General features: G+C 35.5%; 3 protein-coding genes across 10 annotated transcripts; 2 read left to right on the top strand and 1 right to left on the bottom strand.

The window, feature by feature from the left end:
• Positions 1–542: 542 nt before the first annotated feature.
• On the bottom strand, positions 543–10,885 carry LOC106756072 (mediator of RNA polymerase II transcription subunit 12-like). 6 transcript variants are annotated; one of them, XM_022777038.1, is made up of 10 exons: positions 10,673–10,885; positions 10,522–10,581; positions 9,536–9,785; positions 9,231–9,446; positions 5,884–9,147; positions 5,519–5,703; positions 5,262–5,400; positions 5,106–5,180; positions 1,719–1,855; positions 543–1,539 (listed from the first exon to the last, which is right to left on the bottom strand). In XM_022777038.1, exons 3-7 carry the CDS (start codon positions 9,740–9,742, stop codon positions 5,319–5,321), a joined length of 3,954 nt encoding a protein of 1,317 aa, XP_022632759.1. In that variant the 5' UTR covers positions 9,743–9,785; positions 10,522–10,581; positions 10,673–10,885; the 3' UTR covers positions 543–1,539; positions 1,719–1,855; positions 5,106–5,180; positions 5,262–5,318. The 6 variants fall into 6 exon arrangements, with proteins under 6 accessions (XP_022632759.1, XP_022632761.1, XP_014493815.1 ...); XM_022777040.1 differs by having other exon boundaries at positions 543–1,525; XM_014638329.2 differs by having other exon boundaries at positions 543–1,855; positions 5,504–5,703.
• Positions 10,886–13,524: 2,639 nt separating this feature from the next.
• Positions 13,525–18,394, top strand: LOC106756316 (tRNA-dihydrouridine(20/20a) synthase). Of its 3 annotated transcripts, none has more exons than XM_022777034.1 (13): positions 13,525–13,695; positions 13,963–14,190; positions 14,321–14,447; positions 14,762–14,889; positions 14,980–15,049; positions 15,160–15,272; positions 16,176–16,232; positions 16,315–16,396; positions 16,543–16,604; positions 16,796–16,868; positions 16,988–17,068; positions 17,452–17,532; positions 18,088–18,394. In XM_022777034.1, exons 2-13 carry the CDS (start codon positions 13,988–13,990, stop codon positions 18,253–18,255), a joined length of 1,245 nt encoding a protein of 414 aa, XP_022632755.1. In that variant the 5' UTR covers positions 13,525–13,695; positions 13,963–13,987; the 3' UTR covers positions 18,256–18,394. The 3 variants fall into 3 exon arrangements, with proteins under 3 accessions (XP_022632755.1, XP_014494184.1, XP_014494185.1); XM_014638698.2 differs by having other exon boundaries at positions 13,527–13,695; positions 15,165–15,267; positions 16,115–16,232; XM_014638699.2 differs by lacking the exon at positions 13,525–13,695 and having other exon boundaries at positions 14,062–14,201; positions 15,165–15,267; positions 16,115–16,232.
• Positions 18,395–18,798: 404 nt separating this feature from the next.
• LOC106756317 (photosystem II 5 kDa protein, chloroplastic-like) lies at positions 18,799–19,305 on the top strand. The gene has a single exon (XM_014638700.2). It carries the CDS (start codon positions 18,881–18,883, stop codon positions 19,199–19,201), a length of 321 nt encoding a protein of 106 aa, XP_014494186.1. The 5' UTR covers positions 18,799–18,880; the 3' UTR covers positions 19,202–19,305.
• The last annotated feature ends 777 nt before the right edge of the window (positions 19,306–20,082 follow it).

The following is a 20,082-nucleotide window of genomic DNA, read 5'->3' as shown; positions in this document are numbered from 1 at the left end:
ACACACCTATATTTGACTAAAGGGTGTGATTTGGTTTATAGAGTATGTAGATATCACATAACTACACATATATTTTATATTTTGTCTTAAGTTTTATTGTATCAGCATGGCGGAAACCAGATTCCAGATATATTAATGGTCTTTTACTCGGTGTGTTTGGTGACGGTAAATCTTAAATTATTTCAACAGTAGATTAAAATTATTTTTATTACAAGTTTTAATTATAATTTTTCTTGTAGATATTTACTTAACTATTCAAGATAATTAGTTTTTTACGTGCAAGCAAAATAATCAACTTTTGCACAAGAAACATATATGTATGAAGTTGAAAAATAAAACATAAACCATAACTTTTCATATTCAAAACAGTCAAAGATATCCATCTTCTTAAATGAATAATTTATATTTCAAGGAACAAATATTTCCCAAACATGCCTGGCAACTCATGACTGTATCTGCCTTCCACTTACTCTTACGACTAGGTTTCTTTGTTCTGCTAATATTTTTAAAGAGTTATCCATATCTTCTGAATTTATTTTTTACTTTGAAGTTTACGACTAGTCTTTTTATTTGAGATATCTTTTTTTTTTTTTTTTTTTACGTTGTACCTACCATCAGAGGCATACACACAATCACAACTTCAATTTTTTTTTGGTCATCTCATTAAAACACTACTCTGTTATAACCTAACCTGACAGATAGGCCGAATTATCTTGCACACAACAAACATATTTACATCAGAGGGGAGATTGCTGAGAAGTTTATGACCCAATTACGCAAAAAAAATAATAAAGACGAAAATTAAGGTAACTGTTTCTTCATGATAAATTAAAGTACACACTCTGGAATGTTTTTGGTTCTGGTAGAATGTATTAATTACCCAATAATTATATTTTTCTTATTTTTTCTAAAATATTTATTTGATCCGTGGCCTCCCAAAGTAAAAGAAAAAAACATACTTGACTGTATTGCTGAATGAAGTAAAAAACTATGTAATCCAACATATGGTTAGCTTCAAAGAAGTGAGGAAAACCATGACTTTCTCTCTACAACTATTTCCCAATGGCAACTCGTTGAAACCACTAATGTATTTCTACGTCCGAGTTTTTCACCGATTGTTTCAACCCCATTTAGACGCCAGCAGTTCTCTAAAGTCACAACCCTTAACAACTTCAACTTATTCGTTAATTACTATCGTTCCACTTCTTTTCAAAGTACTTAATTCCCAATTACCTTTTTGTTCCCATTACAATCAACTAGGTTTTCCTGCAGTCTGTCTCTATCGAGGAGGTATATGCAACCAGCAAAGGGAGGCATTATCATTATTGTAATCAGCAAATTGACAGAATTATATGACATCTTATTAAGAGGCCAACCCAAGAAGAGCTCTCTTATTTATAGGGGGTATGCATGGAAATATTGCTTCTCCTAAATAGAGTTCAAGTCACCTAATGTGCCCACCGGGCCACTATTGTAGCAAGACTCACCCTCTCAAGTTTGTGCAAAATAACACGGGTTGTTCGTCCTAGATCATAAAATCTGTATCATTATGAAAATTAAAATAACTAGGAAATATTTTACCAGCGAAGGAAAAAATAAATAACATGAGATATTATTCATTCAATAGATACCTTAAAACAGTCAGCCTAAGGGGCATGCTGTTTTGGGGTTAAGAAGGAATGTGTTAACAAAAATTATTAAGATCTGAAATCACGAACCTGAGAATAACACAATGACAGGGTAGAGATTGAAGCCCAGAATCGCCCATCAAGAAGTCTATCTCACCGCTTCAATGAGCGCTCCCAACATTGTGTGATAGAAAGATGGTATAATCTTTAACTAGGTAGAAGCGGTTCTAGGAAATGATAAAAAAATCCAACAACCTCTAAATTAGAAGAATTTTAAATTATTGTCACCATTACCACTACATACTATCTAAATCCAATAAATAGACTGCAGGTTAGTCAATAAAGCCAGTGTACCATAGTGGAATATTCTTGGATATTTACGAACGAAATTAATACACCCTTTCCATCTGTCTCAAAAGGTTACCCTAAACCTAACGTAATCCTAGTCTCCGATCTCTAGGTCTCATAATCAGAAATGGGTTTTGAAGTTGAAGCTACATTATTATTCTCTTTCAACTTTTAAACTATTTTCCCTTTAAAACTGTCTACCACATACTTTGTTAATAATCTTTGCATGCATGATCCCAGGCCCAAATATAGGGTAGGCGGTCAAGAGCCAACATAAACGATGGATGTGGGTCACATGGATCAATGATACAAAGGTTATTAGTCATTTTTTAAGTAAAACATGTATAAAACAACTTTTGTATACCAATTTTACCAGTTTTACCATTATTTACGTATAGGACGCCATGATATGCCAGTCATAATCTCATTATGCCTACTGTCCTCTCAAAACAAAATTACAACTCCCTAGTAATGAAGATTAACCAAGGAACAGAGACACTGAAGCACTACAAGGAGTTGGTGTACCAATGACAAAGGGTATGTGCTAATAAATCAAAAACCTTAAACCAAATGATGACATCCTCATTGCAAGGATGAACTGCACAATTGTATTGAGTGATAAAGAACATATAGCTCATAACCTCAGTGCTCAAATGTGAGAGGTAATGCTAAAACTATGGTACAGATCCTTTTCTTCTTCATCCATTAATTAAAATGAAATGTTGCTTCATATACAGAAGTCAGACGGGGGCAAGTTTTAAAATGAATTGTCAGACATATTTCCTTTGATCATTTACCCTACATTGACAGTTGACTGAAAACAAAGCCAACGAGCTCTTGTACATCAGATGAAACTACAATGTACTAGTTACTACAATCTAACAGAACAAACAGCATCATCCCACCTAGTACAAAAGAATCTTAGTATATGTCTGGATACTGATGAAAATATTGGTCAAAGTAATTCTCTCAGCATTCCTATATTGGGAAAGTTCAAGTGAAGAGCTGACATTACCCCACCGAAAATTTACAATCATGTTGGAATTAAAGAATAAAACTATACATTACATACTTTTGTTATAAGAAATCCAGAACCCAATCAAGGTCAAGGAAGTGAAAGGTGAAAGTAATCAGATCCTCAAATGTTTTGAGGTACGAGGTACCAAAAAGGCTCTCCTGATTGGGGGAAAAAAAGAAGTATAGAGAAATGAAATTACTACAGGAAAAAACAAAATTAATGTGATTAATTACTTAATTTTTTTTTTACATAAAATGTTAAATTTTAAGATGGAGTTTTGCTAAAGGTCACAAGTACATTCAGTTCAGCAATCAGAAAAGGATGTGGCAACCCAAAAAGCGGCAGCAAGGTAATGAATATATTTTCATCATTAATTTTCTAAGTGTTTTATGATGCACTATCTCTTTTGTCTACAGCTTATTTCTTTCAGTTATTTTCTATTTTAATTAACATAGTTGTATTCTTTCTTTTTTAAAGACAACGTTCTTATCATTCTCACTAAGTTTAATCTCTCTCCATAACATTTTGACCATTTCCCAATGAATTCATTGGATTCTTTCCTCAAACAAAATGACTTCCTTAATCAAGATTTACGGCTAAGGATGTTGATACGTTTTAAACTTAAATTATATAGGTATGGGAGTAACTAATGCTGATTTCACTGGAATTATTTAGAAGAGTAATTTCATGTTGTTTACATTATTTCTATTTTTTCTAACAGCAAAAATAGGAGGGCCTGAGCAATCTTTCATTTCATGCCATGACCAAACAGGCCAGGTCAGTTGCAATCCAGGTTTTTTGCTCCATAGTAAGAATCGGAATCACAAAAAGCAGCACAACTCCTGAACATTTCAAGTTATGGCCAAGATTCAACAACTCCAGGCATCTGGATCACCAGAACCACACTAGGCTAGAAGTTTGCTAGGACAGCAAAGTCAAGAAGAATAAGAAGGTAGCAGAACCACATCCTTCTGTCACCTTCGCTTAGCACCATGAGTGCATGCACCTTATACATCATCGAACCCAATGTGTAATACTTATGGCACTAGGGCTGTGTATGCGGAGAAAATATAGTTTGGTAACCAAGGATCTTTTCCTATTTTTCTAAATATAAAAACTAAATGTAATTCGGCTTCTAAAATATAATATAAAAAATAATTAAAATATAAATTCCATAAAGTATAAATGGCAGGGGTTAGTTTGATATTTGATCCCTTTTTAAGCTACATAGCGAACAATTAGCTTCCTTAAGATATGCTTAAAAGCTTGTATAATGGAAATTTGAGTGCTAATCAAGGGATAAAAAACAGAAAGACCAAACTGGGCTAGGATATTAAACTACCATTAATCCGCAGAAGTCAATAGGAGGTTTCTATGATGAGACCAAAAGGGCTACTGTTAGTGTGCTATAGTGCTGTAGAGCTATGGTAGCAGTTGGCAGCTATAAAGCATCTCTTACAAGACATTTTCAAGGTTATAGAAGTCAAGGCTCAATCACAGGCAATTTGCATGCTATACTGCCTGATGCTTGTTGTCTTGAAAAACCACATTCCCCCTGCCACCGCACAATTCAGCAGAAACAATGTCAGCAAGAAGCCAAACACACAGCCCTCACTGTTCTCTTCTCTTGTGCCCACCTTGACTGGTGACAATGATCACCTCTCCGCCCATTTTCTGGCAACTGCAACATTGCAGCAATCTCTCTTCTCAGACCATTTTCAGTCTGTTACGGTTTCCTTCACTTTTGTCATATTTTACCCATATGTTTTGCCTAGGACATCCTACTTTTTATTGAAAATTATGAATAGATCAAATTTTGAAAATTTTTTAGCATTATAAATTTAAATATGTATATAGTAGAGATGGATTATATATCTGTATCAAAAAATAAAATAGCGCCCATCCTACTATAGCGACTTTGGGGTCAGTCACTATCTAGGATTAGTAACTATAGTCAAAAAGATTGCAATCCGGAGAAATTGTAATTATCAATAACATGTAAACAACATAAACAACATGAAATGATAGAAAATGCTAACAAAGCACCAAGGTTGAGAGCTATTCCAGTTATGTAATTATCGATTTCAAATTCAAAAGCCAACAAACTTAACTGCCACAGTACTCCAGTTGATGACTTGGGCCTAAGCCCAATTATCAAACATTCCCATAACCATGAAGGCAGCAACCTGAAATAACACGAGTATCATAAATAACCTTTAAAATAGGAAAGGACGTTAAATGATAAACATTGCTAGATGCAATAATACCATAGTAACATCTTTTGATGCATCGTAGAATATCAAATTACAGCAAACCGCGAATACTCAATGCTTATTTCCACGACCCTCAAAACCAGTACTGTGTGTCTTGTTTCCATCATCAACTGTGGGTTGTTCACTGGGTATTCTACAAAAACAAAAGAAACTTGCATCATAAAGTAATAGAGGGTTTATCTTCCATATGGAAGTTAATATTTTTCTATATGTACGCAACAGCATTAATAACAAACCAAAGAATAGCCTACAACTTCTGTTTCTTCGCATTTTGTTTGATTGTCTTAACCATATCCATAGCCATCTTCTGGTGCTCCTTTGTTTGTGAATGCAAGTCCAGACCTTCTACTGTTTCACAGTCAACTTTACATATCCGGCACCACCCCATGCTGGAAGTCTTCCTTCTCCTCAAATTATCAAACGACCTGATATCTCCCTGAAAAGAAAAGACAACAATAACATAAATAAAACAAAATATTAAAAAAAGAACAATCTATTGAATATTGAAGCCACTTCCCCGCAAAACTTTCCATTCTACCTACTCAACTTCATTTTTTAACACTCGCATGATAATAATTATAAATACAAAAATGAATATAAGCAATCAAAACTTAACTGTTAAGAATCCAGCATCATTAGGAAATCCAGGAAGAGAAAAGCTGCTCCTGAACCCAGGCTCACCAAGTTGTGGATGACCTGACCGGTTGCCTTTAGCAAAAGATTCAAAACTACGAAAACTGCCATGTTCAACTGCTCTCATATGACCAGGATGGGCACCAAAACCAACAGGCTCCCCAAGCTGCAAATGTCTAGGAAAATTATGAGGACCCAAAGGATCACCCCTTCGAAAATGGCCAGCAAACTCATCTTGACCAATGAAATCACCACTCCTTGGATGTTCACCCATTCGGAAATTACCAAAACCATCAAATTCATCTCTACGCAAATGGCTAGGCAAATGAGGAAACCGACTATCACGGAACTCACCACCAAAATGACGAGAAACTCTGCCATCAAAATCATCTATTCCTGACTTACCAACAAGACTACCAGAGTGTGCCCCCAATCTCCGGGAAGACATCTCAGCATATTCACCAACAGGACTTCTAGGAGTCATACCATCCATATGATGTCTCCCATACCCAGGACCTGGTCCAAGATAACCAGGATGAAGCGTAGAACCTGATTTCTTAATGACATCATCATGAATACCAACTGATCTCTTTCCAGATTCATGTGCACTTAGTGAGTAATTCCCAAATTTAGAAATTGACTCAGCATCCAAAGGCATCCTAGAGAATTTCTTAAGATCGTCATCATACTCTCTTCTGTCAACATTTTGTTGATTTGAAACAAGGAAAGGTTTGAACCTATCATCATGCAAACTAAAACCTTCAGGACCATGTGGCGGTATGTTTACTGCCATTCGTCCATGCAAATCTCCAGGAAGTGGTGCACCAAATTGAGGCCCTCCAAGACGAGACAAATTGGAAGTTCCAGCACGGAAAGGAGGCTCATGGACCTGGTTAAATGGTTGTGGTGGTCCAAGAGATTGAGGTTGAAAGCTCCTTCCAGGGGTAATGTCAGAATCTTGTGGTTGCTTAAACATGGTTGGTGGAAAACTCTCTGCTAAGGGCTGTCCTGTGTGGGGATCATGGGCAGATCCATGATTCCTGACAAGGGCTGAAGAGTGCAATGAAGAGAGTGGCTGGTTTGGAATTGTTGGGTGTGGCAATTGCGAACCTAACATTGCAGAAGATCTCTGCTGGACGGAAGGCCCATAATTAGTCATTGGTTGTTGATGCTTACTCTGATCTGTGAAAGCGGAAGAGTGAGACAGCTGAGCAAAACCCCCATTGCTTTGAGTGTTAGATGCTGCAGAATTGTCATCATTTTGTGATTTATCAGTTTCTGACTCAGGTAGTTTTGTCTCTGTCTTCGGTGGATGTCCTTCTTGAAACTCATTGCCTTGGACAGAATGTTCATTAGTGTCATTTTGAACCCCGTGCATTGCACCACCAGGTTTAGTACTGACTGAAGGCTTCCAAGTGCTTTCAGCAGCTGCCCCCATCCCAAGATTCTTATTCAAAGAATCACCATTTTCTACTGCATTGGCATTTGGGACTGAAGTCTTAATAGAGTGTGGATCTTCATTATTTAGCATGTTCCCAACCTCTACTGGTTTCAAACTTGCTTCGAATTTTTCAGATTTCAATTCATTTGTTGGTCCAGACACTGAGTCCAAATCTTTAAAATTTTTACCCAGTTTACCAGCGGCAGTGTCAATTTGTTGTTCAACAACATCACCATGTCTTTCAATTGTTTCTGGTGCCCTAGACTGCAACTCAGAAGGCAACTGTACTTGATTATTGGTACCAGCCAACAATTTCTGATTTTCAAGCAAGTAGCCAGCACCATTTTGCCCATGTCTAACTGGAATAGTATTGGAAGATTGAGCAAATGGCTGTAGATGTCCTGCATGGTTAGGCACTAAAGGCCTTCCTCCAGCATTTTGAGATTGATTCTGCTGAATATTATTTGATGGTGCAATATTACCCTGTGGCTGTGGATACACATGTTTGGGAAATGAATGTGCTGGACCCGGACCCGGTGGCCGTAAATGTGATGGCATAGGCATTTGGTGCTGTGCAAATGGTTGCTGTTGAGGTATCTGTTGAACCGGTTGCAGTGTAGGACGTTGGTTAATTTGTCCGGGTTGTTGATTGTGGGAATATACAGGCTGTTGTTGCAAAGGAGGGGTAGTTTGGCCCTGAACAGATGATTGCTGATTAGGAAACATAGCATGAGATTGATTAGGACGCATGGTTGGAATTTGTGGAGGAAACTGATTTTGCATCTGAACAGGGTGTTGAGCATGGGGTTGGGGCCCACTTTGAGGATGCCCGTGCATAGGATGTTGAGGAACTCCTGGTTGCATATTTGGGTGAGGCAGAGGTTGCGGATAAGAGTGATGTCCTGTCACTGAAGGTGTTGCTGCATTTTGCACTTGAGGCTGGACACTAGGTGTCACAGGATGAGGAGGAGGCATTGGGAGCTGAGAGGGATGTTGAACTGGAGCATTAGGTTGCAGTTGTGCGTGAACTTGAGATTGAGGAACAGGATACTTCTGAATTGGTTGCTGAATTTGAGGTTGTGAATGCTGCACTTGAGGAAGAGGCTGCTGATATGGAGGAATTTGCGTAGGCTGTTGAGGTTGAGGTTGGACAGAATGAAGCTGAACTTGTGGGTAAGGATAGGGCTGAGTCTGAGATTGAGGGAGGGAATGACCAGGTGCATGACTCGTCTGTCCATGAGGCTGCACAGCAGGTTGAAGTTGCTGAGGTTGTTGTTGAACTTGCATCTGATTCTGAGATGGTGGGACAACCGGAGCCTGAATATGTGAAAGTGGTTGAGATTGAGCCTGAGGTTGTTGGAGTTGAGGCTGCTGTGATTGGTGTTGGGCCTGTGGCTGGGGCTGAGGTTGAAGCTGGGCCTGGGGCTGTGATTGTGACTGAGGTTGGGGTTGACTATAAGCCTGCTGGTACTGTGGAACCATGGACTGCTGATAGGGATAGTAATGTTGATACTGCTGTTGGTATGGATCTTGCCCAGGGTATTGCTGGTAGTATTGTTGATATTGTTGCTGCTGATACCACTGCTCTGCCGTTGGCTGCCCAGCAGTTTGAACTAAAGCTTGTGTTTGGGGCGTAAGATTGGGTTGCTGATTAGAAACCTGCCCAGGCATGGTAGTTGAAACAGCAGCTTGCGCAGCAGTTGCTGCAACGGGAGCAGCATTCTGGTTCTGATCAGTAGAAGAACCGACAGTAGTAGTTGAAGGATCCTGGGTAGTGCTCACCTGTTGTGCCTGACCTTGCACACCCTGCCAATCAACAAACATAAGCACCATACTGCCAAAAATAAACAGCATAAATAATTGTTATAGTGTAATTAAATGGAACATACAGGGCAATTTTGTGCATGTTCTTGTACTTGGCGATGCACTATTTGGATCCCACACCTATTGCAAACTACGGGGGAATTGCCAAAAGCACATCCAGAACAATGGGATGTGCACTCAGACAAAGTTCCCTGCCATGTGCATCCACTCCTATGGTAAAGGCAGTGAACCGTGATTTTTCCAATAGTTTCAGCAAGTGTCTTATTTGACTCTGTCAGAGGCTGCAGTTAAGACAAAAAAATACACATTCATATATGCACAGGAAAAATTTTATTGCACTTGAGCACTTTGGAATGAATAGGAAAAGAACCTTGGAATCTGCCTCAGTGACCAAGTAACCATCATATGGGCAAGCCTTTGTGGTGCTCACGACGTATGTCAAACATGGCTTGCAGTATAAATGAGTACATTGTGACTGCAAAGCCTCATTTGGAAATACAAGCAACCGACACACAGGACAGAAGTACTCTCCAGCAAGAGATTGAATGTTCACTATGCACTCATTATCAAATCCCATGCTAACCTATATTCACGGCTTCAGCTCTAGGCCCGCATAAAACCTAAACACAGTTATAGAGTGTTTTAACACTTCCAACTTAAGAAGTATGAATACAACACAAGGCAAGGATGCAATATGACATAAAAATGGAGATATGACGTTAAACAGGGGAACTAAACACAGTTAAAATACAACGCTCTTAAAGCTAGTTAAAAATAATATAAAATATAACTTCTAAATCATAAAACTATAATTCGTGTCATGAAATGGCAAAATGCATCTATTATAATGTTCAAATCTGTATCGCTATAAGAGTTCAAAAAGGTACAGTAAACAACGATAAAATTACAGTTAAAAACATTCCAAGTGTCCGCTCATGCAATGTTCAACGCGGATATGTGACAGATTACAGCACAACACTTCCACCACACTCTTCAAATTTTTCAAACAATGCCCAGAAGGAAATGTGGCCGGAAATGGGTTACAGGACATAAAAAAATGGGCGTTATTATCACTGTTAAACATCACAAATGAAGAAAAAAAAGGTTAGACATCTAGATAAACACGCAAAGGGATAAGCGGAGGGAATTGGCACAATGCATTAGCATGTCGACAAAAACAGGGAAACTAATTCAATATGCGTTGAATCTACCGAATTATCAAGAACGCAAACAAGATTGTTAAGCATATAATACAGATTCCGGCGCGGGGGGGAGGTCATGGAGATTCTGCTCTAAACTGGGAATTAAATTAAAAAAATAAAACCTAGAAGTCTTCGTTCGGTAAATATTCGGTACCCGAAATCTTGCTAGGAAGTCGGATTGGATTCGAAAATGAAAACCCCACGGAGCTGAAACCTGTTGCGGAAACCAAAAAATGCACAAAAACAGTTATAGGAGATCGTGCTATGTGATAGATGAAAGTGAAAACGGAAGAAGAATGAGTAACTTGAAAACGGAAGGGTCAGGTAGGTAAAGCACAGGGACAAAGATTGCGTGAGTTTTCTGAGAGAGAGATAGAGAGAGCGCGAGCGAGCGGTGCGAACGGAAGAAAGAAAGTATAATGCGTATGCGATTTGTATTTATTAGTGGAGGATGATGCGATTAAGGGTATGCTAGCACCAGTACCACCCCTAACTACGGCGTTGCCTCTTTTCAGTTCTCCTATGTTCTTTATTTTGTGAGTTTTTTCCCTCCTTTATATTTAGGTTTTGCTAGGTGAGATGAGACGGTATAAAATAATTAATTTTTTCACATTTTAATCTAATGTTTATTAGATAATTAGATAATTTTTTTCAGATTTTCTTAAATTATTTATAGCAGTATTTTTTTATTGAATTGAATAATTAAGTTAAAAATTAAAGATAATACATGAAATTTTATTTTTTTTTTACTTTTTCAACCTTTGAAATAACAAAATAAAATTGACTTACCCTTTGCACATTATACATCTTATTTGTTTAATATATGTTTCTTTGTGATAATTTAATAGTTAAACATGTTTTAAGTTCTTAAGCTAGTGTATAAAATTATAATTCGTTTTTATCTAAAATTAATAGAGTTTGTTTAAGATAATAATTAGAGTTTTATAAATAGTCTTTCATTATTAGAAAAATAGTTATTATTGTCGGTTAAAATTCGTTAGAAACATTAAAAATTCATCAGTAATATTTTTTTAAAAAAACAAACAAAAATTTATTAATAAATAAAATAAAAATTCGTCGATAATCACTAAGAGGAAAATTTATCAATAAACACTACAGTCTAGTTTATCTTTTTGCTCTCTCTTTCTTCTTTCTTTTTTTTCTTTTTTTTTCAATCCATGAAAATGAACACATTAAATGAATGTCATGATCATACAATTTTATGTACAAAATTTCATCATCTTGTTTTTATTCATCATTTCTTACATTACTTTGTTTCACTATTATAATAATTTTATACAAATTCACACAATTTATAACCTACACAAAATTATACTTAACCTAACAAATTAGTTCACCACAAACACAAATAAAAAAGAGAAAATACATGGAAAAAAGAATTAGGGGATTTGTTTGGCTTCAAATCCATCATTGTTCAACAACAATGCACAATGATCAGTGTGTAGCATGATGACAATGTGTGACACGACAACCGTGCATTTGACTTGGATGTGCCCATTGCATGAAAGAGAAAGAATAAAGACATTATCACTTCCTTTCGTGTGTTAGAGAAAAAAGAATATGGAATGCAAGACCATAAATTCGACATGGGTGGTGAGGAAGATGGGAGCTTGGCTTAAGAAAGATGGAGACACGTCAAAGGGGCGTGTACCTACAATGATCTAAGATGAGATGGAAAAAAACGAGAGACACGAAGGTTACCCTCACAGGAGATAAAAGAATATGAAGATGGTTTTGAAAATAAAGGAAAGTGGAGTTTTATGATGTGAAACAACAAGAGAAATATGCCTAGAATGTGAGAAAGAGAGAGAGAATAATAATAATAATAATGTGGTTCGTGAAAAGAGAGAAAGAGTGCGAGAAAAAATTGTCACTCTTTTTACTGACAGAAAGATCCACAATTGAATGAAATATATACTACAGATAGATTTTAATGTTGGTAAATATAATATATATTACTGACAAATTTATCAATAGATTTTTTCGTCAATGAATATAATATGTATTACCGACAAACATATCTATTAGTAATTCAAAATTATTTGACAAATTTATTTTTGTAGGTAAAATTTCATCGATAATTTCAAAAGTTTTTGTAGTTTTTCATCAATATTTTTTTATACATTGAGTGGAGAAAACTAGTTATATTATATGCATCTTCTTACTCAAATGATATTGTTTATTGAGTAATTATGTATATCTAATTACTTTGTCATGTAGTTGAATTTTACATTGGATGTTGTGTTAATTGTGTGTGAATGACTCCAACGATGAATAAATTTATTTTCACAACGAGTGAATTTGCTTGCTGGTTAACGGAGGTTTTATAAACTTAGCATGAATTAACCAATGTATGAGATAAAATAGTAAATTAACTTAAAAAAATGGTAAATATGATTTGTTTAGGTAACATTATGGTTTATAACATGACAGTAGACAACTTTTTAATTCTATTAGGTGCAAACCCAAAATTAAAATATAGTCAATTCCAGAAGTTTGGAACACTCGACGCCAATGTTTATCAGCCAAGTTTCATTAAGCGACATGATAAATTGTCAAATGTTGACTTAATAGTATTGGGCTCTAGTTGGAATACGTCTTTCTTCTTTTCACTAGATACAGTTTGTAGTATATAAACACAAACATACACATAACACACTGTTCATATATCATTAACAATTTAAACAGTGTCATAAAAAAACTTAATAAAACCTAAAATTATACTTGAAAGGACTAAAATGAATATTTTTCAAAACTGAGAATAATTTTGAACAAAATAAACAAACACCAAAAAGATATTTAAACCTTAAGGTCTTAATTGAAGGTTAAAAAAATGATATTTGTATACGAAGCAAAATTTATTAAAGTTATCCTAAAAATACAATTAACCAAAATTGAAATAATTTTAAATATTAGTTTTTATTATCGAATTTTTTTATTAATACCTCATCCGATAGTTTCATCCCAGAAAATACTCTTGGTGTATTATTTGTATAATTGAATTTTATTATCTCATTTGTTTACATTTTAAAAACTTATATATATTATATCATATTATGTATGTATATGTATAATTTTTATTTTATTTTATTTTCTTTCTTGTTACGTTTTGGAATTTCAATTGAATATGTATATACTTTTCAATATTTGTTTTTTGTTTGATAATTTTAAACACAAGTCAGTGTTCTTCATCGACATGTAGCCAAATCAAGTAAGCTGGAACGATTTCCACTGTTTGTCTGGAGTCTGGATAAGCCGCGCACTGACCAACTTCACCAACCGACCCATCATAGAATCCGACGCCGGTGTAAGTTTCTTTGCTTCGCCAAAATGTTACTTTCTGTCGGTCATTTTATCACTCTGCATATATTCTGCTCGATGAAATGCTCCTATCTCTCTGCCACCCTGAATTATTTGCTCCTGGTTTTTAAATGACTTTGCTCACTTTACAAATTGTTCCCTTCAAGTGAAATTTCTCATTCATGTAATTTGGTCGCGTACATCGGCAGCACACAACGCATGTTGTTGTGTATCAGTGTCACAGCATGAAAGTTTTGTTTCTTTTGATGGATAGGTCATGGTTTGCTGAGAGGGGTGAGATGGCGAAGTTTGCAGGATATTCCCTGGCCGTTTCATTTGCTCCCACAGGTTCCAACATCCTTAAAAACAATGGCAGATTCCCACTAGTTATATCTCGTAGGAATAAGTTCAGCTATAGGTTATTTTCTACTCGTACTCTGAAAGCACAATTACATGATAAGCCTGGGGTGGTTTCCAGATACTACCTTCCTCCTTGGTTTAGGTGTGTGCCTGGTAATGGTATCTCTGCACTTTTTTTTTTTTTTTGGTTTTGGTGTTATCTGCCCGTATGTTTATAACGTATGCTGATTATATCAGTCATTTGATATTGATTTTTGTTGGTTGAATTTTAGTGTTGCTCCAATGATGGAATGGACGGACAATCACTATAGGACTCTAGCACGCCTCATATCAAAACATGCTTGGCTGTACACGGAGATGGTTGCAGCTGAAACAATTGTTCATCAAAAGGACAATCTGGTAGATATATAATTCTGCAGGTTAAAAGAAAACAAAAAATGAAATAAAATGGGTACTACTAAGTCAAAAGAGTTTTGCTTGTGTGAATAACTAAGATCATGATTGCAGTTTTGTAGTGTTTTATGTGATAAAATATCTCACATAGTAAATTGTATTGACTGGTTATCATTCAAAACCAATAGTTTATCTCATCTCAGTGTGCATACGCCAGTGCACAAGAGCTCAAAGTAACGCGGCATATTTCAACACCGTGGTTTCTGGATAATTTGGTATTGAAAAACCTATTATTCTTTTTATTTGTCTATTTTGATCAGGACAGATTCTTGGCATATTCTCCAGACCAACACCCCATTGTGCTTCAAATTGGAGGGAGCAATATAGAAAATTTGGCTAAAGCAACTGAGCTTGCTAATGCTTATTGTTATGACGAGATCAACTTAAAGTTCGTACATTGAATCTTCTTACACCTTAAAGTTTCGGTTTTCTACTACTGATCTTTGAAGTACATTTCTTTTTCCAAAATTTATACCAGCTGTGGATGTCCTAGTCCAAAAGTTGCTGGTCATGGGTGTTTTGGTGTGAGTCTCATGCTTAACCCCAAGGTTAGAAAGCCATTCTTGATGCTTAATTAAATATTAATATATGTAACACAGATAAGTATATAAGTGTTTTTTGTCAATGCAAATTGATATGGAAATCTAATGTATACAAGGAAAGTTTGTTGCTGAGGCCATGTCAGCAATTGCTGCCACCACGAATGTACCTGTCAGTGTCAAATGTCGAATTGGTGTGGATGATCATGATTCTTATAATGAGCTTTGTAAGGTTCATCTGTCTGCAATCTCTTTCTACTTTAAGTTTAAAGATTGCAAAGTATGGATTCGATGAATAGGTTTTCTCCTCTTTTTATAAAATTTGTAGGAAAAGGTATTACAGTTTGCCATGTATATGTTAGTATCTGAAACATTTTATAAACTGATATCAAAGAGTATGTCTTGCATTTAGTATGCAGTGAAAAGGGTTTCCGTGATTGGGTACAGTACATCCATATGTACTAGGTCTTTATTATTTCAAAATCCCCTGGTTACTCGTTGCCACTAACTAGAAAGTACTACTGAATTAATGGAGTCAAATCGTGATATGCTAATAGGAGCCAGATTTTGGGTCAGGGTTATGAATTTGGTTTGTAACCAACTGTTACTGGAAAGGAAACTATTGGTTGTCAAATATGCAGAATCAATCATAAAAATATTTGTGATGGAGTTTTGGGGGGAAAACCTTTTTGTTTTGGCCACTAATTGTTAGGCTTGGAGTTGCAGGTGTTTTACTTGTTTATTAAGATATCAGTTTTTTGCATCTGTGAAGATCAGTGATAATACATAATTATGAAGTTGTGTTTCCATTTATTCCAGAATCAAATTATTCTCATTTTGGTTTATTCCACCTTTGGTCTGGATCTTAATAACTAAAGAAATAGAAATTCGTACTTTTTATGCCCCTTGTTTCTTTGGATTTATCTGGTGCTTTGGGTTTCGTTGTTCTAAAATGTAGTGGATCTCTATATACATCATACGTTGCCATTGATGTTGTTTAGATCTTTGGTTACACACACAATACTTGTGCCATAGTTTTTAGGGCTACTCATAGAACTTTATGTTGTCTGTTAGGTGATTTCATATACCAGGTTTCTTCTTTATCACCCACTAAGCATTTTATAATTCACTCAAGGAAAGCACTGCTCAATGGTATTAGCCCTGCTGAGAATAGAAGCATTCCTCCACTAAAGTATGTGCTAGTAATAATTGATTTTGTAGTTACATGATATATAGAATTCCATGTGATAGTCTCTCATCTGTTTAAAATGTAGATATGAATACTTCTATGGCCTCCTACGTGACTTTCCTGACCTAACATTTACAATCAATGGCGGCATTACTAGTGTTGAAGAGGTGAACTACTGTCATTATAATTATTTAATATTCGTGAGATTTAGGATTTTTCCAGGCATAAAGGACGCCATAATCATTCATATCTACACATTGCCTAACTCTGGACGCTTCTACTTTCACCTGTTTTCACGGTACATTAATTATAGGTCCGTGCGGCTCGAGAAGCTGGGGCTCATGGTGTTATGGTCGGACGTGCAGCGTACACCAAGTAAGTTTCAAATAAGATAGTTTCCCTTTTGCCTGTGTGATGTATCAGGATTCCGCTTTTCTGAAAATATATCCGAAAAACTTCAGTGTTTTGTGGGGACATAGAGATTTCTATTTATTACAATGTTTTTTGTTTGTTTGTATTAATTAACATGCGGTGGCTTGAGTAACCATTGTTGATAATCTTAACAGTCCTTGGCATATTTTGGGGCACATAGATTCTGCAATTTATGGCACACCAAGTCCTGAGCTTACACGTCGTCAGGTTCATTTACAGAATGTTTGGCTTTCCATGATTTTTTCTCTATCAATTCTGGGTTAACTGTCACATTACTCAGAGTTTACCATTTTTTGTTTTACTTATTTATGTCTCACTTAATTAAGGTCCTTGAAAAATATCTAACCTATGGGGAATCGGTCATGGGAAAATATGGACGTAGGCCAACTATGCGAGATATTATGAAGGTTGGAACAACAATAACTGTGGCACTTGATTTTCTGTTTTTTTCTTCTTCCATTCGCTGTAAATTCATATATAGCATTTTATGTAGTATTGAATAGCTGATATATAATGATATATTCTTTATATGTAGATGTAGCTTTAAGTTGTTACGTGGTAGACATATTTTCACTACGTATTGACTTTTTAATATATATATACACCGCAGAGAATTTTTTGGTTCCTTGTAGTCTACTTCATGTACACTATGTATTTTTTCCTATTTTATGTTCGAAGATTGGAGGTTTTTTGTCCCACCTCCTCCTTTTTATTTCATGAGGCAAATTATACTTCTGAAATGATATTCAATTTGCTGATATTATGCGGCAATTCTGTTATGTTGCTGCAGCCTTTACTCAATCTTTTCCATTCAGAACCTGGGAATGGACTTTGGAAGCGCAAAGCTGATGCTGCTTTCAAAAATTGCACGGTAAGATTTTGTTTTTGAAATAAGTAATTTTGACAAACACAATTGTTTTTGAAATAAGTAATTTTTAAATAACCAATTATTTAAGAAGCATATTGGATTTGCTTATTAAAATAAAGAGACTTTTCATTTTTAAAATAAACAGAGTAAACAAATAAAAACTGAAATTTATTTTATTAGGTAAGCACTCTTTTTAAAAATCAAGTACAAATAATCTCACCTAGATACATTATTAGCTTACAGACTGTACATATACAAAATTATGGAAATGGATTGGGACATGAGTGGTTATTCCAGAATCAATGATTAAATATATACAGTGAAGTTGACTCCAAAGAAGTGTGTATATTGCGATCATGTATTTTATAATTCTGTTGTGGAAATTAGTGGCTTACATGTACGGGATATAAGATGGCTTGTTCTTTCATTTCTTTGTTGTTTGGGTTAGTCAGGTCAAGATTTTGCGTTACATAATTTGTTCACTGCAAACTATCTATTTACAACTTCATTTATTATATTAACTGATTGAAATGCTAACTGCATTCTTTAACCATGTAGACTGTCGAATCATTTTTTGAAGAAACCCTTGTCGCAATTCCCGACTCAGTATTGGATTCGCCTGTTGCCAAACTACCACCTGGCCGTAGAGATCTTTTTGCCAACATGCACAATTTATTGCCTCCGCCATACAGAACAAGAGAGGAGGCAGTAGTCATTTGCGCTTAAGTTTATGTGCAATCTGCAAAACCAAGTTGAGCTCATTGCCTTTTTTTTTTTTTGTTTATTTATTTTTTTTAATTCAAGTGATAGGTCTCATGTAACAGTATTATTAATAAAACATGAATGCATAAATATCTTTTTGTAAGCAATTGACTTTGAAATGTAATCCATTCCATCTTGTTCTCTTGATAAAAAGAATAGTGGATTGAAATTCTATGCGGGGTTTGCTTTCACTCCTGTTTGTGCCGCAGAATCTTGTAGTGGGTGTTAAGATTGTGAAGTAAACTATTGGCACAAAAAACCCTGCTATGTGTTGGGTCATGGGTGGCTCACATAACCCGCATAAGATAAGCCTGGCCCACACCTGAAAAATAGAAATTCAATGAGAGATTTTTTTTTCTTTGGTAGCCATTCATAAAACATATAGTACATCCAATGGCCACTGGTTCAGGATAATCTCATATTCCACGTGGCAATAGTTTATTGGAGACTTTGTAAATGAGATAAGATAATGGGGGTTCCAACCAGTTCCTCATCCAATATATTCTTTTATCAAACTTAACTACTTCTACTTGCAACATACAAGGACTAGTTTTGGGGGTTAGTTCAAGACTGAGATCACATAGCAGAGATGGCATCAATCACCATGGCAGCATCACTCATTGGCAGCTCAGTCACCAGCAACCGGTCTCCGGTGGCATCCCCGAGGAGGTTGGTGGTGGCAAATGCTTCCAAAGCAGTTGAAGGAGAAAAGACAAGGGTCAGTTATGAGAATGACAAGGAAGGCAACAATGGCAGGAGGAACATGATGTTTGCTGCTGCAGCAGCAGCTGTTTGCTCTGTTGCTGGAATGGCCATGGCTGATGAGCCCAAACGTGGCACCCCTGAAGCTAAGAAAATCTATTCCCCTGTTTGTGTCACCATGCCAACTGCCAGGATTTGTCACAAATGAGGGCCTTAGGCTGTAATGTAATGTTTTCCATTTCATATGATGATCCTTTGACTCTCTGTACTATTTGTTCATGAAACAATCTACTTTGCCTTTTCTCTTGTGTACACTTTCTGATTTTTTCCCTTCGCTAAGATCGTTTTTAAGTCGATATGTTCAACGATCTCTAACTCAATTTTCTTGTGGAAGAAAAATATTAGATTTGCACTACAGTGATGAAAGGAAACAACCTTGAATAGGTTTAACTTGAAGCCTTCATCAAAAACTATGTAGATGCATTAACTTCAACCAGCTGAGAAGAAGATTAGCATCATATTACTCTCAGCCTACACAATATAATGTCATAGTAAATTAAGTCAGATGTTTCAGCCTTCTTTGTTTGAAGTAAACTCGAATTTTAGTTCATTAATATTCAACAATTGATTTGGTAGATTTAGTTTATGAACTAAATTAGCACTCTAAACCTAATATAAAATAAATAAGTTCATTATTCATGTGTCATTGTGTTTGTGGACCTTCGATATATATACAATATCAGTTTTCTTCTGATATAGTATATTTCATATTTAAAGTGATGTCATCAAATTTCAACCTTTTTATCAACCGATGAATTAGAATCAGTAAATTTATCTTTAATAATTTCTCTTCGTAAAAATATCACTAGTTGTTTAATTAATGAGAAACATAAATATATATCTATGACAAACAACACATTCTCTCAAATTAAATATTTATATGATTGTTTAACTTTTAATAAAAATTATAATTAATTTTTTTAAAACATTAAGTGAATTTAATAAAATTAAGTTAAAATGATTAAATTTACATATTTAAAAATTTACAAATTAAATTAAATCAAAGTTTTAAAAATAAATTAATTCTAA

Source organism: Vigna radiata, chromosome 2, assembly GCF_000741045.1.
Source record: "Vigna radiata var. radiata cultivar VC1973A chromosome 2, Vradiata_ver6, whole genome shotgun sequence".
In the NCBI taxonomy this organism is placed as follows: Eukaryota; Viridiplantae; Streptophyta; class Magnoliopsida; order Fabales; family Fabaceae; genus Vigna; species Vigna radiata.
This window is presented reverse-complemented; position numbering and strand designations above follow the sequence as displayed.

Bases quoted from the DNA above. Each gene is read 5' to 3' on its own strand.
- LOC106756317 (XM_014638700.2), top strand. From the start codon at position 18,881: ATGGCATCAATCACCATGGCAGCATCACTCATTGGCAGCTCAGTCACC.
- LOC106756316 (XM_014638698.2), top strand. From the start codon at position 13,988: ATGGCGAAGTTTGCAGGATATTCCCTGGCCGTTTCATTTGCTCCCACA. The intron at 16,397-16,542 runs GTGAACTACTGT...CATTAATTATAG, and splicing joins GCATTACTAGTGTTGAAGAG to GTCCGTGCGGCTCGAGAAGC. The intron at 17,533-18,087 runs GTAAGATTTTGT...TTAACCATGTAG, and splicing joins CTGCTTTCAAAAATTGCACG to ACTGTCGAATCATTTTTTGA.
- LOC106756072 (XM_022777037.1), bottom strand. From the start codon at position 9,742: ATGGGATTTGATAATGAGTGCATAGTGAACATTCAATCTCTTGCTGGA. The intron at 9,447-9,535 runs GTTCTTTTCCTA...TCTTAACTGCAG, and splicing joins TCACTGAGGCAGATTCCAAG to CCTCTGACAGAGTCAAATAA. The intron at 9,148-9,230 runs GTATGTTCCATT...GTTGATTGGCAG, and splicing joins AACATGCACAAAATTGCCCT to GGTGTGCAAGGTCAGGCACA.